The sequence below is a fragment of the Sodiomyces alcalophilus genome (assembly GCF_042370955.1).
Source record: "Sodiomyces alcalophilus JCM 7366 unplaced genomic scaffold ACRALscaffold_1, whole genome shotgun sequence".
NCBI lineage: Eukaryota > Fungi > Ascomycota > Sordariomycetes > Glomerellales > Plectosphaerellaceae > Sodiomyces > Sodiomyces alcalophilus.
This window is the reverse complement of record NW_027263532.1, coordinates 5,160,607-5,179,320: the sequence shown is the minus strand read 5'-3', so window position 1 is coordinate 5,179,320 and position 18,714 is coordinate 5,160,607. Positions and strand designations below refer to the sequence as shown.

General features: G+C 53.8%; 4 protein-coding genes across 4 annotated transcripts; 2 read left to right on the top strand and 2 right to left on the bottom strand.

The window, feature by feature from the left end:
* Positions 1–807: 807 nt before the first annotated feature.
* On the top strand, positions 808–11,231 carry ACRALDRAFT_1045793 (uncharacterized protein; the record flags this gene model as incomplete). Its single annotated transcript, XM_071015410.1, has 6 exons — positions 808–1,148; positions 1,226–7,308; positions 7,383–9,212; positions 9,294–10,087; positions 10,163–10,465; positions 10,529–11,231. 6 exons carry the CDS (start codon positions 808–810, stop codon positions 11,018–11,020), a joined length of 9,843 nt encoding a protein of 3,280 aa, XP_070880085.1. The 3' UTR covers positions 11,021–11,231.
* A 1,801-nt stretch (positions 11,232–13,032) lies between these two features.
* ACRALDRAFT_2093636 (uncharacterized protein) lies at positions 13,033–14,509 on the bottom strand (the record flags this gene model as incomplete). The annotated part of the gene is made up of 2 exons (XM_071022636.1): positions 13,033–13,664; positions 13,723–14,509. 2 exons carry the CDS (start codon positions 14,507–14,509, stop codon positions 13,033–13,035), a joined length of 1,419 nt encoding a protein of 472 aa, XP_070880084.1.
* A 330-nt stretch (positions 14,510–14,839) lies between these two features.
* On the top strand, positions 14,840–15,929 carry ACRALDRAFT_1090673 (uncharacterized protein; the record flags this gene model as incomplete). The annotated part of the gene is made up of 5 exons (XM_071019530.1): positions 14,840–14,846; positions 14,942–14,988; positions 15,051–15,101; positions 15,161–15,244; positions 15,285–15,929. 5 exons carry the CDS (start codon positions 14,840–14,842, stop codon positions 15,438–15,440), a joined length of 345 nt encoding a protein of 114 aa, XP_070880082.1. The 3' UTR covers positions 15,441–15,929.
* On the bottom strand, positions 15,299–15,929 carry ACRALDRAFT_2056949 (uncharacterized protein). Its single transcript, XM_071021791.1, has one exon. The coding sequence runs from the start codon at positions 15,896–15,898 to the stop codon at positions 15,488–15,490; it is 411 nt and encodes a 136-aa protein (XP_070880083.1). The 5' UTR covers positions 15,899–15,929; the 3' UTR covers positions 15,299–15,487.
* Positions 15,930–18,714: the final 2,785 nt, after the last annotated feature.

Here is an 18,714-nt window from a genome sequence, read left to right as displayed (position 1 = left end):
CCTGTCTCTCATGATGTATGTATATGTGAAATCATAGCACTGCCGATGGCGATGGCGGGGCGGGCCTACCGTCGCTCATCCATTTCAACTTTATGCGTCTGCAGGCTTGGAGAACCAACGGCCAACGACACGACCTCTGAGCTACTGTTGACTGCACCTCAAACGCCTTTCTCTACCCTTTGACCTATGAGAGAAGAAGAAAGAGCAGCAATGGATGATGTGCTTCTTGGCCAGTCACTGCAAAGGCCTGTCGTTACCCACCGGACGGGACCGCCGACACTATCACGAGTGATTCACGACTCCTGGAGCATGGCAGCCATCAAATTATGACTGTTGGGCAGCCCAGCATAGAGTCAAGCTGGAGTTGCCATGTTTACTCTGTCTGTGGGTATATTTCCTTCTGCCCATTCTTCCTCATCGTCCTTCTCTTCCTTCTCCGGCTCTTCCTTCCCCTTCCACTGCTCCTTCCACTACTCCTTCTACATACCCCCTTCTTGCACCTGCCTCCTCCTTGATCTACCTGCAACTGCCTTCAGGAGCCTGGGGCTTGTATGACTTTTTCTGCAAAAGAAAAACTCAAAAATCAAAAACCAAGAATCAAAAAACAAAAAAAATAAAAACTAAAAAAAAAAAAACTCTGACCTCTTCTATGCCACAACCACTTACCCTGTACTCGATCTTTTCGTCTAGCCTTTTTCATCTTCCCTCACCTTATTTTGCCTCGAGTCTACCGCCTCTCTTCCCTCCTCTGCACATCCGCATTCCTTACCACTAGCACCTACTACCTGGGGCCAATAGAGTAGAACGATGAACGGCGGTTCGGCCGAGCTCCTTGGAGCTGTCTTCGACCATCTCGTTCTGCCGCCCCAGCTGTCTGGTACTCATGACGGCAACAACCCTGCCGTGACACGGGATCTCGGAGAACGCCTCCAAGCGGCATGTGCCAGCCTTCGCCATGTCGGAGATGCGAGAGTCTGGGATGCCGTGGAAGCCTCCTTGCGAGCCACGCGAATGCTCAACCACGATGTCCTGACCAAGGGTGATATACTCCACGCCCTCACTCTCCTCACACACGATGGTGCCCTAGAGTGGCTTGCCGTTCATGTTGTAGAACAGAACGCGGCGATCCTCATTCATCGAGCCCCAAGGTAGGCTGCAGGCAAACCACCACCCAAGCTATTACCCCGAGTCGTCTAGATCTGAATCTGACCTGCTTCGGTTTTAGCAGCAACTGCGTCGTTTTCGAGGCATTCCAGGCCGCAGCCCCAGCTGCCACTGTTCTTGAGGCCAGCCATGCCTTGGCACGCGATTTTCCCGACCGCGCAGTGGCCATACCGCCGGACGCGTTTTCGGACACCTCCTTCAGGGACAGCTTGTCCCAGTTTCTCGAGCAAGCCAGTTCAGAGTCATTCGACCAGTTTGCCGCTCGGGCCATGAAAGGAGGAAAGCCCGTCGTTGAATCCCGCGATTTTGCCAGTCCGGCTCTCATAAGCGAGATGCTCATGTCCTTGTTGGAAGGCATGGGTCGCCCCTTTGATGTCGATCAAATATGCAAGAAGGTTCGGGACGACGTCGTCCTGGCCTCGGCGGAGCTTCCATGGAGGCGCTCGCCCTACTGGCTGGTGCTCCGCGTTGCCCTAAGTCGGCTCCTTGCTTCTATGCTCGACAACAACGACGGCCGCGTGGCCCGGCTATACTTCAAATTCATCATGTGCGCCGTGTTGGCTGATTTCCTTAACGACTCTGTCGGTCTGCTGCACCCTGAGAAGGTCCTGATGCTACAGGCAAAGCTATGTCGTCGTCTTTCTAAACTGGAGTCGGAGCGGTCGTCTGCTCCCGAACTGCTTCGCGCGTCGTACGACGATTTCTTCGCCGCCACGTCTAACTACTTCGGAGGGATCGTCGAAATGGTCAGGGACCGGATTTCCTCTGCGTGGGACAACTACAAAAAGAAGAGTGTCCGTCAAATTCCACTCCTCCCACTTCGCGCGCCTAACCATGATCTGGTTTTGAGCCTGCCCTACAGCGGCTCGCATCTCAGGCGTCTGCTATCCCAGGACGTCGCCGCACCCGCCCGAAATGTGAGCATCGAAATCCCATCCTCCATGGAAGGCACCGTGTCTCAAGTCAACTCTTTGGCGGCCGAGTACGCCATGCTCACTGACTTCGAATCCACGTTGGCGACGGCCAAGGACGACGCGTCCGTGGCGATTCCAGAGGAGAAATGCAAGGGACTCGCACAATGGATCCAGAGATACATTTCCAAGGTTGGCACGGCCTACAATGGCGATGCCGTACTCATGAGCCTCTATCTTCTCAACCTGTTCGAGCTCTGGGTAGCCATGGATGAAGCTGCCATCTTATCATGCCCTCTGCTGCAAAAGTACCATCCAATTTTCGTACCGGCGGCCTTGGACATACTCTGCCTCGCTACCCCCGACGAAATGTCCCGCCTTCGACATGTTCAGGCGTACCTTGCCGGCCGCATCGAGTCTTGCACCAAGAACCATGGCAACATCTTCAGCGACCCACACCAACGATCCGCCTTCCCCATGCAGTATGTTCACTCGACCGAACATGGTAAGGACATTAGATCTCTAGGTCATGCCATCGACGAAGCCTCCACGAGATCAGCAGATGCCACGCGCTCTGAGCTGAGCGATCTCATGGACCGGTATAATAAGCTTACCGAGGACATCAGCAGTGGCATCTGCACCTGCACCCATTTCAACGGCAAGCGGGACGTCCGAGGGTGCACCAGATGTTGGAAATGGCGCAGCCGGAAGAAATTGAAGATCACCATCCACGAGGATTTCCTCCCGCCACCCACCAAAAAAGCCACTGCTCACCGGGCTGCCGTTCTCTTCGAGCTCACCTTGCCACCCTACTTGGCCGAGTACCGCATGGCAACGTGGAAACTACGAATGCTGGGATGCCCAGACGTCCTCGGCCATACAGATAAAAAGCCTGCATTACTGCTGGGCGACTTCGGTCAGCTTAAGCCGTTCTGGAAGCAAAGCGTCAGCCGCCTGCCAGCGATGACTCTGGGGTCGGAAACCAAGTCATTTCTCCAGACCCATTACAAAGCGATGAAGCTCCCGAAAACCTTGACCGAAGTCACACTCCCATTCGGGCCCAAGTTTTATTACTACGATTCTGGATCTGGCGTCTGGGCCTCCCAGCTTCCCAATGTCCCCTGGTACCAAGCTCTACTGGGACCTTGGCTGCCCCCGGGCATCTCCGACCCATACAGCGACCCTGCTCTTGCCATGCAGAGTGATGTGTACGCCCCTACATCGTACGACATTGCAGCCGAGGAACGCAACTCGCCCCCAGGCGTATCTTGCCACGAGTTCAACGCCTTTCGCCGAGCCGTCTCTGCGAGAGGTCGGCGATGGCTAGTACTGCTCGTCGAGCTCGGCGCGACCAACGTCAACTTCAGCAGCGAGACCACCACGGCGTTGTTTCATCGCCTAGCGCTCCAAGCTGGGCCAGCCGTCCAGGAGAGCGGAGTCCTTCGCGAAGCACACATAGTGTTCCGGGATCATGCTTTTTGCGCAAGGCTCTGCGCGCAGCTTCGCCGCCGGCTGGACGCCCTGGCCTCGAGCTGGCGCGAGGTCTATTGTATGAGCACAATCATCACCCTATCCCTACGGCTCTACTACCTCTGTCCCCCCGCCTTCCAAGAGACGGCACATGGCTTGCTGTGCAGGATCCGACGAATCTCTGCCGAATGGCTCACCCATCTTCGAAAGGAGGCTAGGTCAAACTGCGACGCCCAAGCCGTACGGAAAGCTGCCAACTATGCCTTTTGGGCCGCGCTGCTCTGTCGGCAAACGTATGCCATCTATCGCCATGCAATTGACGATGACCCTGGCCCTGACAGCACTGACTTGCTTTGTTTCTTCCGTGCATCCATTGCGCTCCAGGAAAATCTGCTCGTCAACCTCCAGGAACTTCCCCCGCCCCTCAGACAGTTGCTTATCAGGGATCTTTCCATGTCCTATGCTATGCGACACCAAATCCAAAAATGGTTCGATGGGCGATTCACGGCTCTCGAAGACGCCATCAACGAGACTTGGACGGGCGTTGGAGGGTTGGGCAAACGATCATATGGCCCATGGCGGTTGCCACCCCACAAGCAATCCGACAGCTGGTGGCGAGTCTCGCAGACGGGCCAGACGAGGTGGGCATCTTCACAGACCGTCCACTACCACCTCCTAGAGGGGCACCTGCTTGTGGACGGGAAGCCCCTCGGAAGGCTTCCGCTGCAGATGAGCGAGGACCCCGGCATTCACGAGCTGTTTCCGAGCCAGCACCTCCTTACGCGATCGTCAACCTTGGCAGGCATGCAGTACCAGCTTTCCAACGACGTCTCAGGTCACCAGATCCATCTCGGTCTCAGGGATGGCAAGGTCATCGTAAGGGCAGTGTACAGGGGTTCTCTCCTCGAGCTTGTGCCTCGTACGATTTTTGGGAATGGACTGGAAGCACCGCAGCGGGACCTGGACCTGCCCTCGGGGCTCGTCGACGACTGTGTACACTGGCTGAACCTCAATACGGGCGAACTCGAGATGCGACGAAAGCCGCGGATATGGACACAGAGGCCGGGAAACTGGGTCCTTGACGTCCGCAGACGACGGGCCGTGAGGAACCAGAACACGAGAAAACAGGGCCCCAGGGGAATGGCGCCTGTGCTGGTCAGGCCGGTCAAGCCAGGATCCTACCTCGTTGAGCCTCGCTCAGGAATCGGAAAACAAATTGCCGACATCTTTCGTGACTTCGAAGACACCGATAAGCTGACGATTTACCAGCCACATGGAGGCCGCTTATCAGTGGAGATGAAGCGCCTCGAGATTCGCTTCCACGTCAATAACAACAAGTTGCTCGAATGTCGGGAGCTCAAGTCCGAGATTGCGCCGAATCAGGACGCCGGCACCCTGTACGGCCTCACGAGCCAGCTTGTTTTGCAAAACGTCCCGAACGTCCTCCGTCGCAGCATCCTGGTTCCCATTGGCTCTCAGCTCTTCTGGTCGAAGAGAGGGATGCACGTCGCCGTGAAAGTCGCAAACAATGGCTCGTATGCCCGTTTCGCTGTCGATGAAGTCCTAGGTCGACTCAACTGCCCTCCAGAGCCGCTTCTATTGTATCTCAAGGCACTCCTGCACGCTGTGACGTCCTTTCCACTTGCCGACGGCCTCACTGGACGCACGGGAACGGAAGAGGCCTTTCATTGCCTGAGGTCCGCTTCAAATCAACCATGGACGCCCTTGAACCCCGGGCCGCAAAACATGTTGACCCTGCTGCGATCACTTTCGCCAAAAAGAGAATACTATCCAGCCGGTTCGAGAATCTATCAAAAGGTGGTATGGAATGACCATCTGACGGCCACTGTGCAACATGAAGGCTTGGCTGGCCTTGCATCCAGCATACTCAAACAGTCACGAAGGCTGGAGACTTTCCGAATGACCACTGGCGCCTCGCCAGGCGCGCCAGACATTGCAAGCGGCGTTGAAGATGTCGATACAGGTTGTCATTTGGCCCTTCGTGGCCTCATACGGCGACAGATCTACGAACGTATCAATTTCCCCTCGGATACTGCCATCCTCGCCAAAGCTGCACAAGTCGCGGCTTACACCCCCGAAGATCGCGCCCGCGCATCGAAGCAGAGTTGTCGGGTGTACCAGACGGTGAAAGCGTTGCGAGCGAGCGCCGACGGAGTGCCCGCGCTGCCAGAGTTGACGTCTCTTTTGCAGAATTGGGATACCATGGGCGGCTTCAATCACGACTTGCCCGCTGTGGACATTCCCCTTCTTCTAGAAGGGGACATGTCGGCTATCTGGCCCTCTATGGCCCAGTCCTGCAGACAAGTAGGCATCTCGGACAGCTGTAACAGCATCGCGTTCCGACTCGCTCTCCTGGCGTATGGAGAGGAGACAGACATGGCGCTTGTGCGTTGGCTCGTTGCACTCGCCAAGCACGCCCGCCTACGCGAAATTGAACCGCCGGGGCATGCTTCATACAATGCATTCCGTCCCTTCGAGGGACCCAGCCTGGATTCTCTGAAGGGGTTGTTGCTCACCAACCAGTTGGACAACTTTGGTCACGGTCATCCCGCGGAGACGAAGCGGAAGAAGAAGAACAGGAAGTTTCTGAGTCGCGAGGAGTACATATCCGAAGTGGATGATGAGGCATCCCGAATTGCGTCTCTTCTTCTTGATATGTGGCCTCGAATGCCTTTGTCAGATGACGAATTCCAAGGCCTGGTTGAAGGCTTGTCGCTCAAGTTTGGCTTTATTGATCCCCGCACGGCCTGGCCTTTGCTGAACGTCGAACTGCACAGGCTGTCCAAGAATCTGGACCTATCCCGATATTTGGAGCAGCTTGAGACGGCAGTGGAGGGCATATCGAAACAGCAGGATGGAGAAGTGGAGTTGGCGCAGTCCAATATCTGGCGATTGACCCCAAGCATCTTGAAGGCGCCCACCGCGGCTCGCTCACTGCCGCATGGCGCTGGTCCTTTCATGGTACCCCAACTTGCGGCCGACTTGTCGTTGAAGCCGTACGAACAACCGATGGCCCATTCTGTCCTTCTCAGCTCTCACTCGGAAAGCGCGCAGCTTCAGTCAAACCCCCCGCGTCCTTGGCAGGACAGCGACGTTCGCAAAGCACTCTTGTCTCTGCCCCCGGAGTTGTCCGTTCTCAAGGAGATTGTGGACGGCTTTTCTTCTTCGGCGAACCCCACACGGCAACTGTATGGGAAGGACTTGCAGGACTCGCTCGCGGCCCTGGTCCAGGTCCGCGCCGCACCCAAGCCGCTGGAGAAGGTTCCTCCTCTGGTCAACACGACTGTCGACGTAGGCATAGCTCGCAAAGACCTACGCAACCACGGTGACAGCATCCAGCAAGCCCTGACCCGTGGCGATAACAGCTTTGGCTGGCTCCGTGCGGGTAACCTTTGGCCCTGTCTCTCCCCAGTCGCACTCCTAGAACAGCTCCGCCATGACGCCGCGGCCCATCTTGGACCCGGAATGAAGGAGGCTTTGGTGACTTACGGACTGCTTGTCACGAAGCTGCAGCGTCTTATTCGAATGAGGGATGCGCAGCTCCGTGGCGATAGCAAGCGTCTCCTCGAAGAGCAACGCCATGAGGGCCACTCGAACTGGAGGCCTATCGACCATCCGGAATGGCTTCTTCTCGAGATTGACAACGACATTCTCATACGGAAACCACAGGTCGACGTGGCCAGGGCCATCATATCGCCTGCTTCCGGGAGCAATTCCGTGCTTCAGATGAACATGGGTCAAGGTGCGCTGAAAGAATATGAACTGCCCTCCTCGTCTCATCATGATATGAGAGATCTAAACTGACCCCTATTCCAGGCAAAACGTCTTGCATCTTGCCCATGGCAGTCATCATGCTCGCGAACAAGACCCAGCTTTGCAGGCTTGTCGTTCCACGGGCTCTGCTTTTGCAGACCGCCCAGGTCATTCAGAGCCGTCTCGGTGGTCTTGTTGGACGCGTAGTTCGTCATGTTCCCTTTTCGCGGCGCTCTCCTGCCCAGCCGGACGTCCTACGCTTGTACCAGTCCATCCATCGGGATACCCTCGACTCTGGGGGCGTCATGCTCTGCCTTCCCGAGCATATCCTGTCATTCAAACTGAGCGGGCTACAGCTGCTGGCTGACAATCGACTCGAACCTGCCAGGGAAATGGTCGAAATCCAAAGATGGCTGGATACGTCGTGCCGTGATGTTCTCGACGAGTCCGACTTTACTCTGTCTGCGAAAACCCAACTGATCTATCCCAGCGGACCCCAGACTGCGGTTGATGGCCACCCTCACCGTTGGTTAGTGATCATGGAGCTTTTATCCCTTGTCGAAGGTCATGCATCGGTTCTGCAGTCTCGGTTCCCGCGCAACGTCGAGGTTGTTCGGCGTCATCAGGGTTACCCCATCATCCACTTTCTTCATCCCGCGGCCGAAGACGCTCTCAACGACCTACTGGTCGCTGACGTCTGCGCGGGTCGCTTGTCTGGGCTCCAGCTCGTGAATCCAGACTCCGTGGAAGACAGGGAGGTCGTTAAAGGTATCATTTCCGGTGCTAATCTTCCCGAGTCCACCTGGGCAGGGGCCGCCAAGTCATTGGCGGACGACATTTTTGGACTGAAAAATCTCCATCTTCTCCGAGGCCTGATTTCGCAGCGCATATTGCTCCTCTGCCTGAAGAAGCGCTGGAACGTCCAGTACGGTCTCCATCCTGACCGAGCCCCCATTGCGGTGCCTTTTGAGGCAAAGGGCATCCCCTCGCAGACAGCCGAGTACGGCCATCCTGACACGGCGCTCGTGTTGACATGCCTCGCCTTCTATCAGACTGGCCTCACAAAGAGTCAGATCTCGCAAAGCCTGCAACACGTCTTCAAATCAGACGACCCTGCTGCGCGATACGAACGATGGACAGCCGGATGTGACACCTTACCCGCCACACTTCGCCATTGGGATCTCGTCAACGCTGACGACAATGCCCAGGTAGACGAGCTGTGGCAGCATTTGCGGCTGGACAGGATTGTTTTGAACCATTACATGAATAACTTTGTTTTTCCTGCCCACGCGAAGCAGTTTGACATCAAGCTCCAGGCTTCGGGTTGGGACATTCCGCTGTTCGGCACCGGGACAGGGTCTCAACAGCCTTTGACGACTGGTTTTAGCGGTACGAATGACAACAAGAAGATGCTTCCACAGAACATCAAACAAGACGACTTGCCTAGCCTGCTTCAGACCAACGCGGAAGTTCTCAGTTCCCTCCTGGAGCCCCGAAACAGCAGGTGCATACAAGCCGTCGACGGGGACGGTCGCCACCTGACGGAGACGGGACTTCTTGAGCTTCTCTGCAAGGAAAAAATCCGCATCCTCATAGATGCCGGTGCCCACATTCTCGAGAAAGAAAACCAGGATCTTGTGGAAGAATGGCTTGCAATTGATCATGATGCGCAGGGGGCCGTGTACTTGGGCCGCAACAGTCAGATTCTAGTCCGCGCTCGTTTCCAGAAGGGGCCAATGCCTCTGCTAGCGAGTCCCTTTGCCGACAATCTCGAGAAGTGTGTCGTGTATATCGATGAGGCACACACCCGGGGCACGGATCTGAAGCTGCCTCCGAACGCAAGGGGCGCCGTCACCCTCGGCTTAGGACAGACGAAGGATCAAACGGTACAAGGTGAGTGATTGATATGCTTCCCCGGGTTGTGAGCTGGGGAGAGGAAGGTCCAGTCGTCAGAACTAACTCGGAAGCGGACAGCTGCGATGAGATTGAGACAACTGGGCTCGACCCAGTCAGTGACATTCGTGGCGCCTCCCGAGGTTTATCGGAGCGTCCTCGACTTGCGGCCCAGCGAAGGGGATCCCACCCCCACCCTCAAGCACCCATCCGTGACTTCGACTGATGTGGTCCGGTGGTTACTCGAACAGAGCTGCCAGGCAAATGAGCACATGATGTCTCTGCATATCGCACAAGGCTTTGACTTTTGTCGGCGCACGAACGCCCTGTGGAAGCACGCCTCGTTCCTCACAGATGGCCGGGATCGGGTCAAGCTGCTGGGCGTGATCCGACAGCGAGAAGAACAGACCCTTGAACAGCTATATGGTCCCAAGAATATGATGTCGGGTTCTTCGTCCAATGGCGAGCAACCGCCGTTACAGGTGGACTTTCCTAGCCTGCAGACTTTCGTCGCCAACCTACAGCAGCAAAAACTGGCTCTGCTCTCCGACGGCAAGGTCGCCCACTCATCGGCCTTTGAGGAAGTGGAGCAGGAGCGGGAAGTGGAGTTCGAAGTCGAGCAGGTCCGCGAGCGTCAGAAGCCGGTGCGCTTCACGCCTCATGTTTTCCCTGGCCTCGATGCTTCGTTGGAGAGGTTTGTCGAGACGGGCATCTTGGACCTCAATGGACCCTTTGTCCACGCATTTGATTACGTGGGGGCGACCAAGATTGGACGCAAGTTCGGGGTGGAGAAGACATCGTCGAGGCTCTTCGTCACGGAGGAGTTTTGCAAAACGATTGCCCGCGATACATTCAAGGCTAGCAGATGCATCACGGTATGGTTCTACTGGGTCTTCACCGATTGTCGTCCCACTTGATCAGATTATGAGCTAACGTGCTGAACGTTGCAGCGACCAGTGGAATGGATCCTCTGGAGCACCACGACAGACACAGCTCTCGTGGTGGTCCCAGAAGAGGCCGAGCTCCTTCTTCGGCGACTCCGGCGTCGGGGGAAGCCGCGAGTGTGGCTTCTATGCTATGCCGCGCCGGTGACCAAGTCGATGCAGGTCTTCAACACCTTTACTTACTTTACCATTCCTTCTGGGAAGACCAAGTTCAACTTTCCGAGCTGGCTTGCCATCGAGATTGGCGTTCTCGCGGGGCGACTTTACTTTAACTATAGCGAGTACGCATCTCTCCTCGATTGGTTGGGCGTGAGTGACGGGGACACCACGGATTCGACCGGGAGCGAGTCGAGCCCTACGTCCGACTCGGAGTCGGACAGCTCTACGGCCTCCACGTCGTCCTCGTTGCTGTCGACTTGTGGCCTCTCTATCAAAGAACCTCTCAAGTTTCTGATAGAGTGGCTGATGTATCGTCGTCAAACGGACGATATCATGCACACACCCATGGGCTATGTATGCCAACGCCGAGTATTGCGAGAGGACCATTCCTTCTTTGTCAAGACGGCCAGCACGCAGGATGTGGGAGCTCTGCTTCCATCGCGCGGTCCTACTGACAACACTAATGATGGCGATGAAGAGGATAGTGACGACGATAGTGATTGGGAACATGTGGATCATGACGAGATTGTCGGTACTGAGGACGAAACAGTTGAGGAAATTGTTGTGGATGCGGAGAAGGATCTTGTGGCCGAGGAGAAGGATCTTGTGGACGAGGAGAAGGATCTTGTGGACGAGGAGAAGGATCTTGTGGACGAGGAGAAGGATCTTGTGGACGGTGTGACCGGGTTGTCTTTGGAGGAGTGATTTTTACATACAATGTCCGGCCGACATTCCGGGCCTGGCCCCTTTGGAGGCCATTTTGGGCCATGGCCATGAGCAAACGATGCCTTGGTATGGTTTGGACTAGCAGCCTGGCCACAGGGTATCACAGTGGAGGCATGGACAGGGAGGCGTTATTTTGTTGTACGTTTATGAATTGGTTCTGGTTCGTGGACAAGTTTAGGCAGCTTAGTGCACGAGCTGCAGGTTGGTAATGTCTAATGTCTGATTTCCATGATATCGGCCCGATGTTTGCGGCAAGAGTCCCTTACTAGGAGTCTTTGGGAAGAAACGTAACGAGAAGCATTGGGTAGAGTGTATTCTGAAGGTTGATGTCAGGCATTTGTGCCCAAGGTCCCCGATAAGCCCGATGGGTTACAATCGAGTGCCACGTCACACACTGCTCCGAATACGGAGGTACTTCCTGTGGATGTACTACAGTACTTTTTGCCCTCTTTTGCCTGGGTATATATTTGACATCGTGGAGTACTGAGTAGTATCTTTTCATAGTCCGCAATGAACACAAATCTCTTTTCGCATCTTATTCGTGTTCTGACAGTTGTGAGCCCGGCGCTCCGGTGAACGACTCTATTCCGTTCGATCCAACAGTTCTAGGTAGTCAACCAGCCTCTTCCCTTTGCCTTTATTCTGTTACGGTTAGAGCTGTTCTACCGGCACGTCCGCCTGCTCCCACGCCTTTTGCTTGAGCCCTTTATTGGAGCCTCTCGAGCCGCCACCTTCGGAAGCTATCGACGCCGTCAGAAACCAGCTATTTTAAGCCAGCAAAAGACCCTTGACGAGAGAGAACCATCTTGCTAGGAGCCTGCCCTCGTGCGCCCTATTGTTGGTGGAGCTGCCTGCGTGCGCCCACGTTTGGAGACTGCCTGTATCGGTCTCGGTTCTCTGGTCTGCTTGATAGTCATTACGGCTGCCTCCGTTGTTGATGAATCTGGAGCTACGATGCCTCCACGGATTTTGGAGTTGCTGGACCTCTCTCTCTATAATGGGAAAAGCTAGAGCCACGTTGCCTTTAGCACCAGTTGATGGTTTGCGTTCAACCATCACGAGCTGATAGAGTTGCGGATCTCTCGAAAACCATGCCGAGATAGAGTTGCGGATCTCTCGAAAACCATGCCGAGATAGAGTTACTGGATCTCTCGAAAACCACGATCATGAGCTACCTTCGGTCAAGAGTCTACACAACGAACAGACCAACGCTGCCGACCATCAGCAGAAGAGCCATCTACGAACGCCATTTACGAACGCCTACCCTTCTTCTTAGTAGGACGACACCTTTTTTGCGACTGCCAGCAACGAATAAAGGGCTTGGATTGGGTTATAATGGCAATTTGGATACAAGATACTATTTGGTTCAGAGCAGTCAGGATTTCAGTACCATAAATCCTGCAGCTCTAAGGGGGTGTGTCAGGCTAGGAAAGGCGTCACCGGGGGGTACTTCGGTACCTCGATTATGGTCTTGTTAGGGCACTACGGTACTTGTCACGTGTATCACACAGCCCTGGTACTATTTAAGGTAGATAGATATTCCCGCAGAGTACCTTACGTCTCTGCACGGACAAGAATCAAGATGGTCCAAGTCGGTTTTATTTGTTTGTATCGGATTCTTGTTCTGACAGTTGAAGACGATCCCGTCGTCGGAGACGGCTGGTGGGGCCGTGGTGGGATCGTAGTGGGGCCGATTCCCGGCGCCGGAGGTCAAGTCTGCCGAATCCGGCGAGGTGGATAAGAGGCAGTAGTATACAGGATACAAAGTCAATCTTTCGAATTACACATATAATAGCTAACTTGATGAGCGAATTAGGTGTCCCAACTTGCAAGTCCCATCAACTTGTCAAACTGCAATGCCTAGAGCGGCGAATCGACGATAAAGCAAGTGTCATACTCCAGTCTCCCGAGGCCCATCTTCAGGGCAAAATACCATAATAATCGTGAGAAAGGAAAAAAAGAAAAAGTATCCAGTCCCTCGTACCATCCTCCTACAGACCAAAAGGCCAGGTTTCCTCGTACTCCACGTCGGTGTGGGGCTGATGGGCTTCTAAAGCACCGACGTGCTTCGACTCATCGAAGAAGATGAAGCCGTCAAACTGCTCGGGGAGATTGGCTTTCGAGTAATGCGACTGCAACTCGGTATCCGGCCTGTAGATGACGCCGATGAAGCGCTGCAGGCGCTGCCGCATGAGTGCCCTGCGGAGTTCCTCGTCGCACCGGCCCTTCCTGAGGTCCAGGGCAAAGTTCTTGACGCCGGTGGCGTGCATGAGGTCCTCGTAGCTGCCGGGCAGGGCCGGGTTGATGTTCATGACCTGCATGTCGGAGTCCCAGCGGTGGGCGGCGGCGACGGTGCCCGAGTAGGTGCCGCAGCCGATGAGCAGGGCGGCGTGGTCGCCGTAGGTCTCCTTGCAGAGCTGGCCGATGTTGAGCTCGTCGCGGGCGCCGCCCATGCTGGTGGCGCGGGCGTCGCCGACGTGGCTGTTGTGGGCCCAGACGATGGCTTGGGCGGTGGGGCCGCGGTGCTTGAGGAGGAGGTTGAGGGTCTGGAACATGTGGGTGTCGCGGAGGTTCCAGGATTCGTTGCGGCCGTAGTACATGGACTTGTAGTAGCTCTCTGCGTCTGTTGATGGTCAGTGCTGCGAGGAATCTAGGAAGGAAAGGAGAAAAAGGAGACGAACCGACGACCAGCCTGGCATTCTGCTCGGCGCTGTGAAATTCATCCCCGTTCCAGTGAACCGACGAATACTCGATGCGCTTGGCCAGCAAGTCGGTCAATATAGAGACGACTTCCTCCTCGTAGCCCTTGAACCCTCGTACGAGGGTCTCGAGACCGTACTCGTGCGGGTCTTCCCCCCAGGTCATGAGTTTTTCGTAGCGCTGCCTCGCCACCTGCGCCATGTCCGGGTCGACGTGCTCCAAGTAGCGGATGACCTCGTGCATGGATGTCAGGAGGGAGTAGAGGTCCAGCCCGTAAAAGCCGACCGAGTCGGGCGCCTTGGAGTCCTTGTCGGCGTTCCAGTGCCGCAGCCACTCGACGAAGCCCTGGACTTCCTTGTTCCGCCACATCCAGGTGGGGAAGCGCATGAACGCCGGGTCGCGACCTGCCTTTTCGGCCTCTCCGGGCGGTTGCACACTGGCGCGGGGGCCCGGGCCGGGGCGGCGGCGGACGTAGCGGTCTACGGCTTCGGCGTCGGGCCAATCGGCTTCGACGGCGACGATGTTGAAGCCATGGTGCTCGACCATGTACTTGGTCAGGGCGGCGCGGGCGTTGTAGAACTCGGAGGTGCCGTGGGAGCCGTCGCCGATGAGGAGGACCTTGCAGTCGCCGAAGCTGTCGAAGACGCGGGCCAAGGTGGCTTCGGTGTCGGTGGCGGAGGGGAGCGGGGTCACGTGGGCTCGGAGGAGTTGGGCGGTCGGGTCGTCCGGTTCGGACTTGTTGGTCCGGCCGGACTTTAGGGATGTCATTTTGAGGGAAGTGGCCCGCTGGATTCTGGTTTGGTGCGTCGTTGGAAGGCTTGGGGGTCTGACTCTCCTTGAAGTCCGGAATAGGACGGCTGGGTTAGGGGTTAAAAGACGATAAGGGTGAAGACTCATGGTGGAAGATGGGGAAATTATCATCTTCACCAAGTCGCCTGATGTTTTAGTGGTTGCTGGGTGTCGCGTGTCAGCATTGCCGATGGCCTAATTCTGATATCATCACCCTGATATTCGCCACCAGCATTGATTCCTTTTATTCGTATACCTTTGGAATAAATAAATCGATGTACTTAAATTAATATACACAGTAGTTGCACAATGAGAAGTTTAAAAAAGAGGAAAGGAAAAAAGAATTACATGTAAGCAAAAGAAAAGAACGGAGGCCAGGAGAACTGTATGAGTGGCCGGCGTCCTGGCGAGCCCCGGCGGTCCACGGTATCGGTCTTATCACAAAGCCGCTCCGTTCAGTGGGAATAGAAGACTTATTCGTACCTCTATGCCGAGTCGCCTTGTCTTATTCATCGATCAGAGGGATGACCGGCGTGACAACTCCCACCATCTTGTCTACACCCGAGGCTCAGTATCATGGGAGGCTCTAGACACTTGGTCTGACCTTGACATGCATCAAAAGTCGTGAAGTCTGATGGCTCAACTTTGATACCGCTTGTCGGCTTCTCCTCATCGTCTCTCGGCCTCCCCCTTATTTTGATCCCCTCTGGCCATGTCGGTAAGGATCAACAAGTGGCATTGACAACGACCACAGCGAGATCCCAGGGGCTTTCATATTGGCCGTATTGAATTTACCGCCCACTCTTCTGCGAACTGTCTTTCAGATGGTCGCAGTCGGGGCCTGTATGATTATCCCAGCCGGGGCCTGTATCCTCCCCATGGCCATGAGCCAGAATGGACATCAGACTGAGTCCCAAGGGAAATGCAGTCTAGGCACAAACTTATACACCCCGTGCCCTAAATAACTCGAAACATATTCGACTTGACACCCCTCTTGAGCCCTTCAGCTTTGCCATTTTCGTACTCCACGCCCGCCGCACCCCCTTCGCCCGCCAGTCCTTCCATCTTGGCCTTCAACTCGGCGTCCAGCTCCGCCATGGTTTTCCCTTTCACCTTTAGTTTTCCATTCTCTTCTCTGCGTAATTCCGTTTGTGGCGGCTGAGTTTGACCTTGGTCGTACTTGGAGTTTTCCGCCTGGCCGTCCTTGTGTCTGTCTCTTCCCTTTGCTAGAGCTGCATCGTGGTGCGTATGACGAGTGAAAGCCCGAGTTATCGGCGGTGTTGCTCGGAAGCCGCGTAGATGAAGCTGTGCTGCCCGAAGACCTTTGGTGACTGTTGCTGGTGTCGGCGTCGGCGTTAGGCGCGTCATCTGAGGTGGTGAGTGAGAGTCGCGAGTGAGACTAGGATTGGCGGTGTTGCGGTGGTCGGTAAAAGTGGTGTCGTAGAATGAACTTGGCGGGAATTGGCGCTGGCACGTGACGAAAAAATGGCCAATTATTCGCAGAGGCGGACATGTCCCAGACAGTAATCAGCGTTGCTATTCGACCAATCAAATCAGATCGGCCCCGTGAAGTTGATTGATTGGTTCAGTTAATTGATAGATCTGATTACATCCCTGCCCCTAAAGTGGGGCTATTGATGAGTGGTGTTGTACTGTATCTCGAGCACTTAAAAGAGAGGTGAAAGCGTTGTATTGTCTATCTTCCACGTGTATAAAGGAAAATTGTGTGCTAGGTCTAAATATATTATAAGATATACCCTCCGGATAATTATCCTTCCGATATAGGGCCATAACTTAATATTACCTAATAATAGTGGGTTTTCCTTTATTTAGTTTAACACACCCCCTAATTAAGGTGCTATTTTTATAGCTCTTTAATTACCTTTAAGTGCTTTATTTCCTTTATTCGAAAACTCGGCGAGGCAAATCCAGTTAGTAAACGCTATATAATTATATTTATAATATTTCCTGAATAATAATAAAAGCTTTAAATATAAAGGAAATTTTCTATAAATAGGTTAATAGGGCTAATTCCTTATTATAGGAGCTTATAATGTAGAGGGGCAGACCCGTGTTCTGGGTCTGGACGTTATGGATATCACGTAACCACGTACGCGGTCCTAGAGATCTGGTCTTATATACGGCTATTCTTCGGAATAGACCCACTATATCTAGCTAGCTTTTCGTCCGATCTTTCACGATCATTACCTATCACCTATTATAATTATAATTTATATTATCCTCCCTTTTTCGGTTATCTAGACGTTCTAGACGATCCAGAAGAGCTGACCGTAGGCCCGCCTACCTATCTAGCTATTCGTTCCCCTGATCAGACCACTGCCGACCCTTCTAGAGGCCCGGCGACCGTCTCCTCGGGACCCTTAGCTCTAGATACGGACCCGTGACAAGCCTAACCCTTCCTCTCGGCTAGCCTATTAGTTGGTTGTTTGTTTTGGCCCTAGCGGAGCCGTTCTGCATAGTAACGGCTTCGCCTTTCTTTAATTAGTGCTCGGAGGCGGATATAATCGGCGTGGGGGACTTTATCGTTTCCTACGCTTAAGGGTAGTTCCGGCCTGCCTAAACGAATAGCCTATTAATACGTTATTGATTAGCGATACGGTTACGGTTTTCCTTTTAAGTCTTTGGTCTTTAAGTCTTGGTTTGGATATAGCTTCGGATACGGTATTATTTTAGATACGACATAGCTTCGGATTACGATACAGTTTTGGTTATAGATTTGTCCTCTAATGGCGGCCGAAGGGCTTAAGTCAAGGCCCGGAAGAATGGCGCGTTACGGGGAAAGAGAAGGTTACGATACGAGTTCTGATTCCGGGTATGATACAGTAATAACTATAAAAACAATAAAAACACTATAAATAAAAACACTAAAAACAGTTTCCCGGGGCCCGAGTCTCCGGAAAAGCGACCCTGATAGTGCTTTGGAAGAGCAGAGGCTGCCTGCTTATTAGTAATAGCCATATACTATCCCGTCGTAGAGGCTGCCTGCTTATTAATAGTCCTATGGATCCGGTTCGATGGTCCTAAGTACTATAGATCCGGAAAAGCAGAGACTGCCTGCTTAGAAAGAATAGTCCTAATATAAGAGGAAGATATTACGATAGCGATATCGTGGAAAGAGGAGGATAAATACCGGTGGTTAGGGCCAGAGCCGTGTATAGGATACGTTCCTGTTCCTCTTAATCGGGTTAACCTGTTATTTTAAGGTCCTCGCGAGAGTCGCGCTAAAGGCGTGCGAGGTAGCCCTATAGGAGCTATACGCTTAAAGACCTACCGAAAACAGCTATAGCCCGAGCTAAAGTAGTAGTCGGAAAAGCCGCCGCCATAGTAGAAGTACGACTCTATAGAAGAGCCCCGTTGGCTCTATGATCCGGAAAAGCTATAATAGCTCCGTGTTTTAGAAAGACTAGCGCGTTAAGCCCGTTGATCCCGTGGTAAAGAGCTCCCGTGCTAGCTCCCCTGCCTTTACCGATTCCGTGGCACCGGTTCGGAAGAGTCCTCCTATAGACTCCGTGACGAAGGAACCTGCCGTTACTACTACTCCTCCTCCTATCCTTTTAGTTAAGAGTCCTCCCGTGGACTCCACTATTCCGCCGCGGAGCTCTTATATTAGCTTTATCGCCGAGTCCGCCGTTCCTATAAAGAAGAGTCCGCCTACCGCCGATTAGACTATCGGCTTTATAATAGTAGATCGGGTAGTTAAATCTATTCCTACTAATTAGCCTATTCCTATTCCTATTCCGCCTGCCGACCTGCTTTCCTTTCTGCCTCCCGATTTTAAGATTAGTTACCCGGAGTAATATAGACGTTACCTTAATCCGTACCTCCGGAAAGAGATCGAAGAGCTTTTCGGAGACTCCCTTAAAGCTACGCTTAAAGAGGTGTATTCGGAGATCGATAAGGAGATAGCAGAGGCGATTAAAGAGGCGCGAGCGAAGTTAGAGTCTTTATAACGGGCGTTAACGTTTTTTTTAGTGGATTTACTTTTAGGGCCGAGGGGTCTTTCCTTATTATTTTCCTCCTCCCTTTTTTCTTTTTTCCCGCCCTTTCCCTTTTTCCTCCTTTTCCCTTTACCTATTCCTTTACCTGATTAGGGTAATAGAATCGTTTTTAGAAGTAAAAGTTATACGTAGAGTCTATAGGAGCTTTTTTAGTTCCTAATAGGG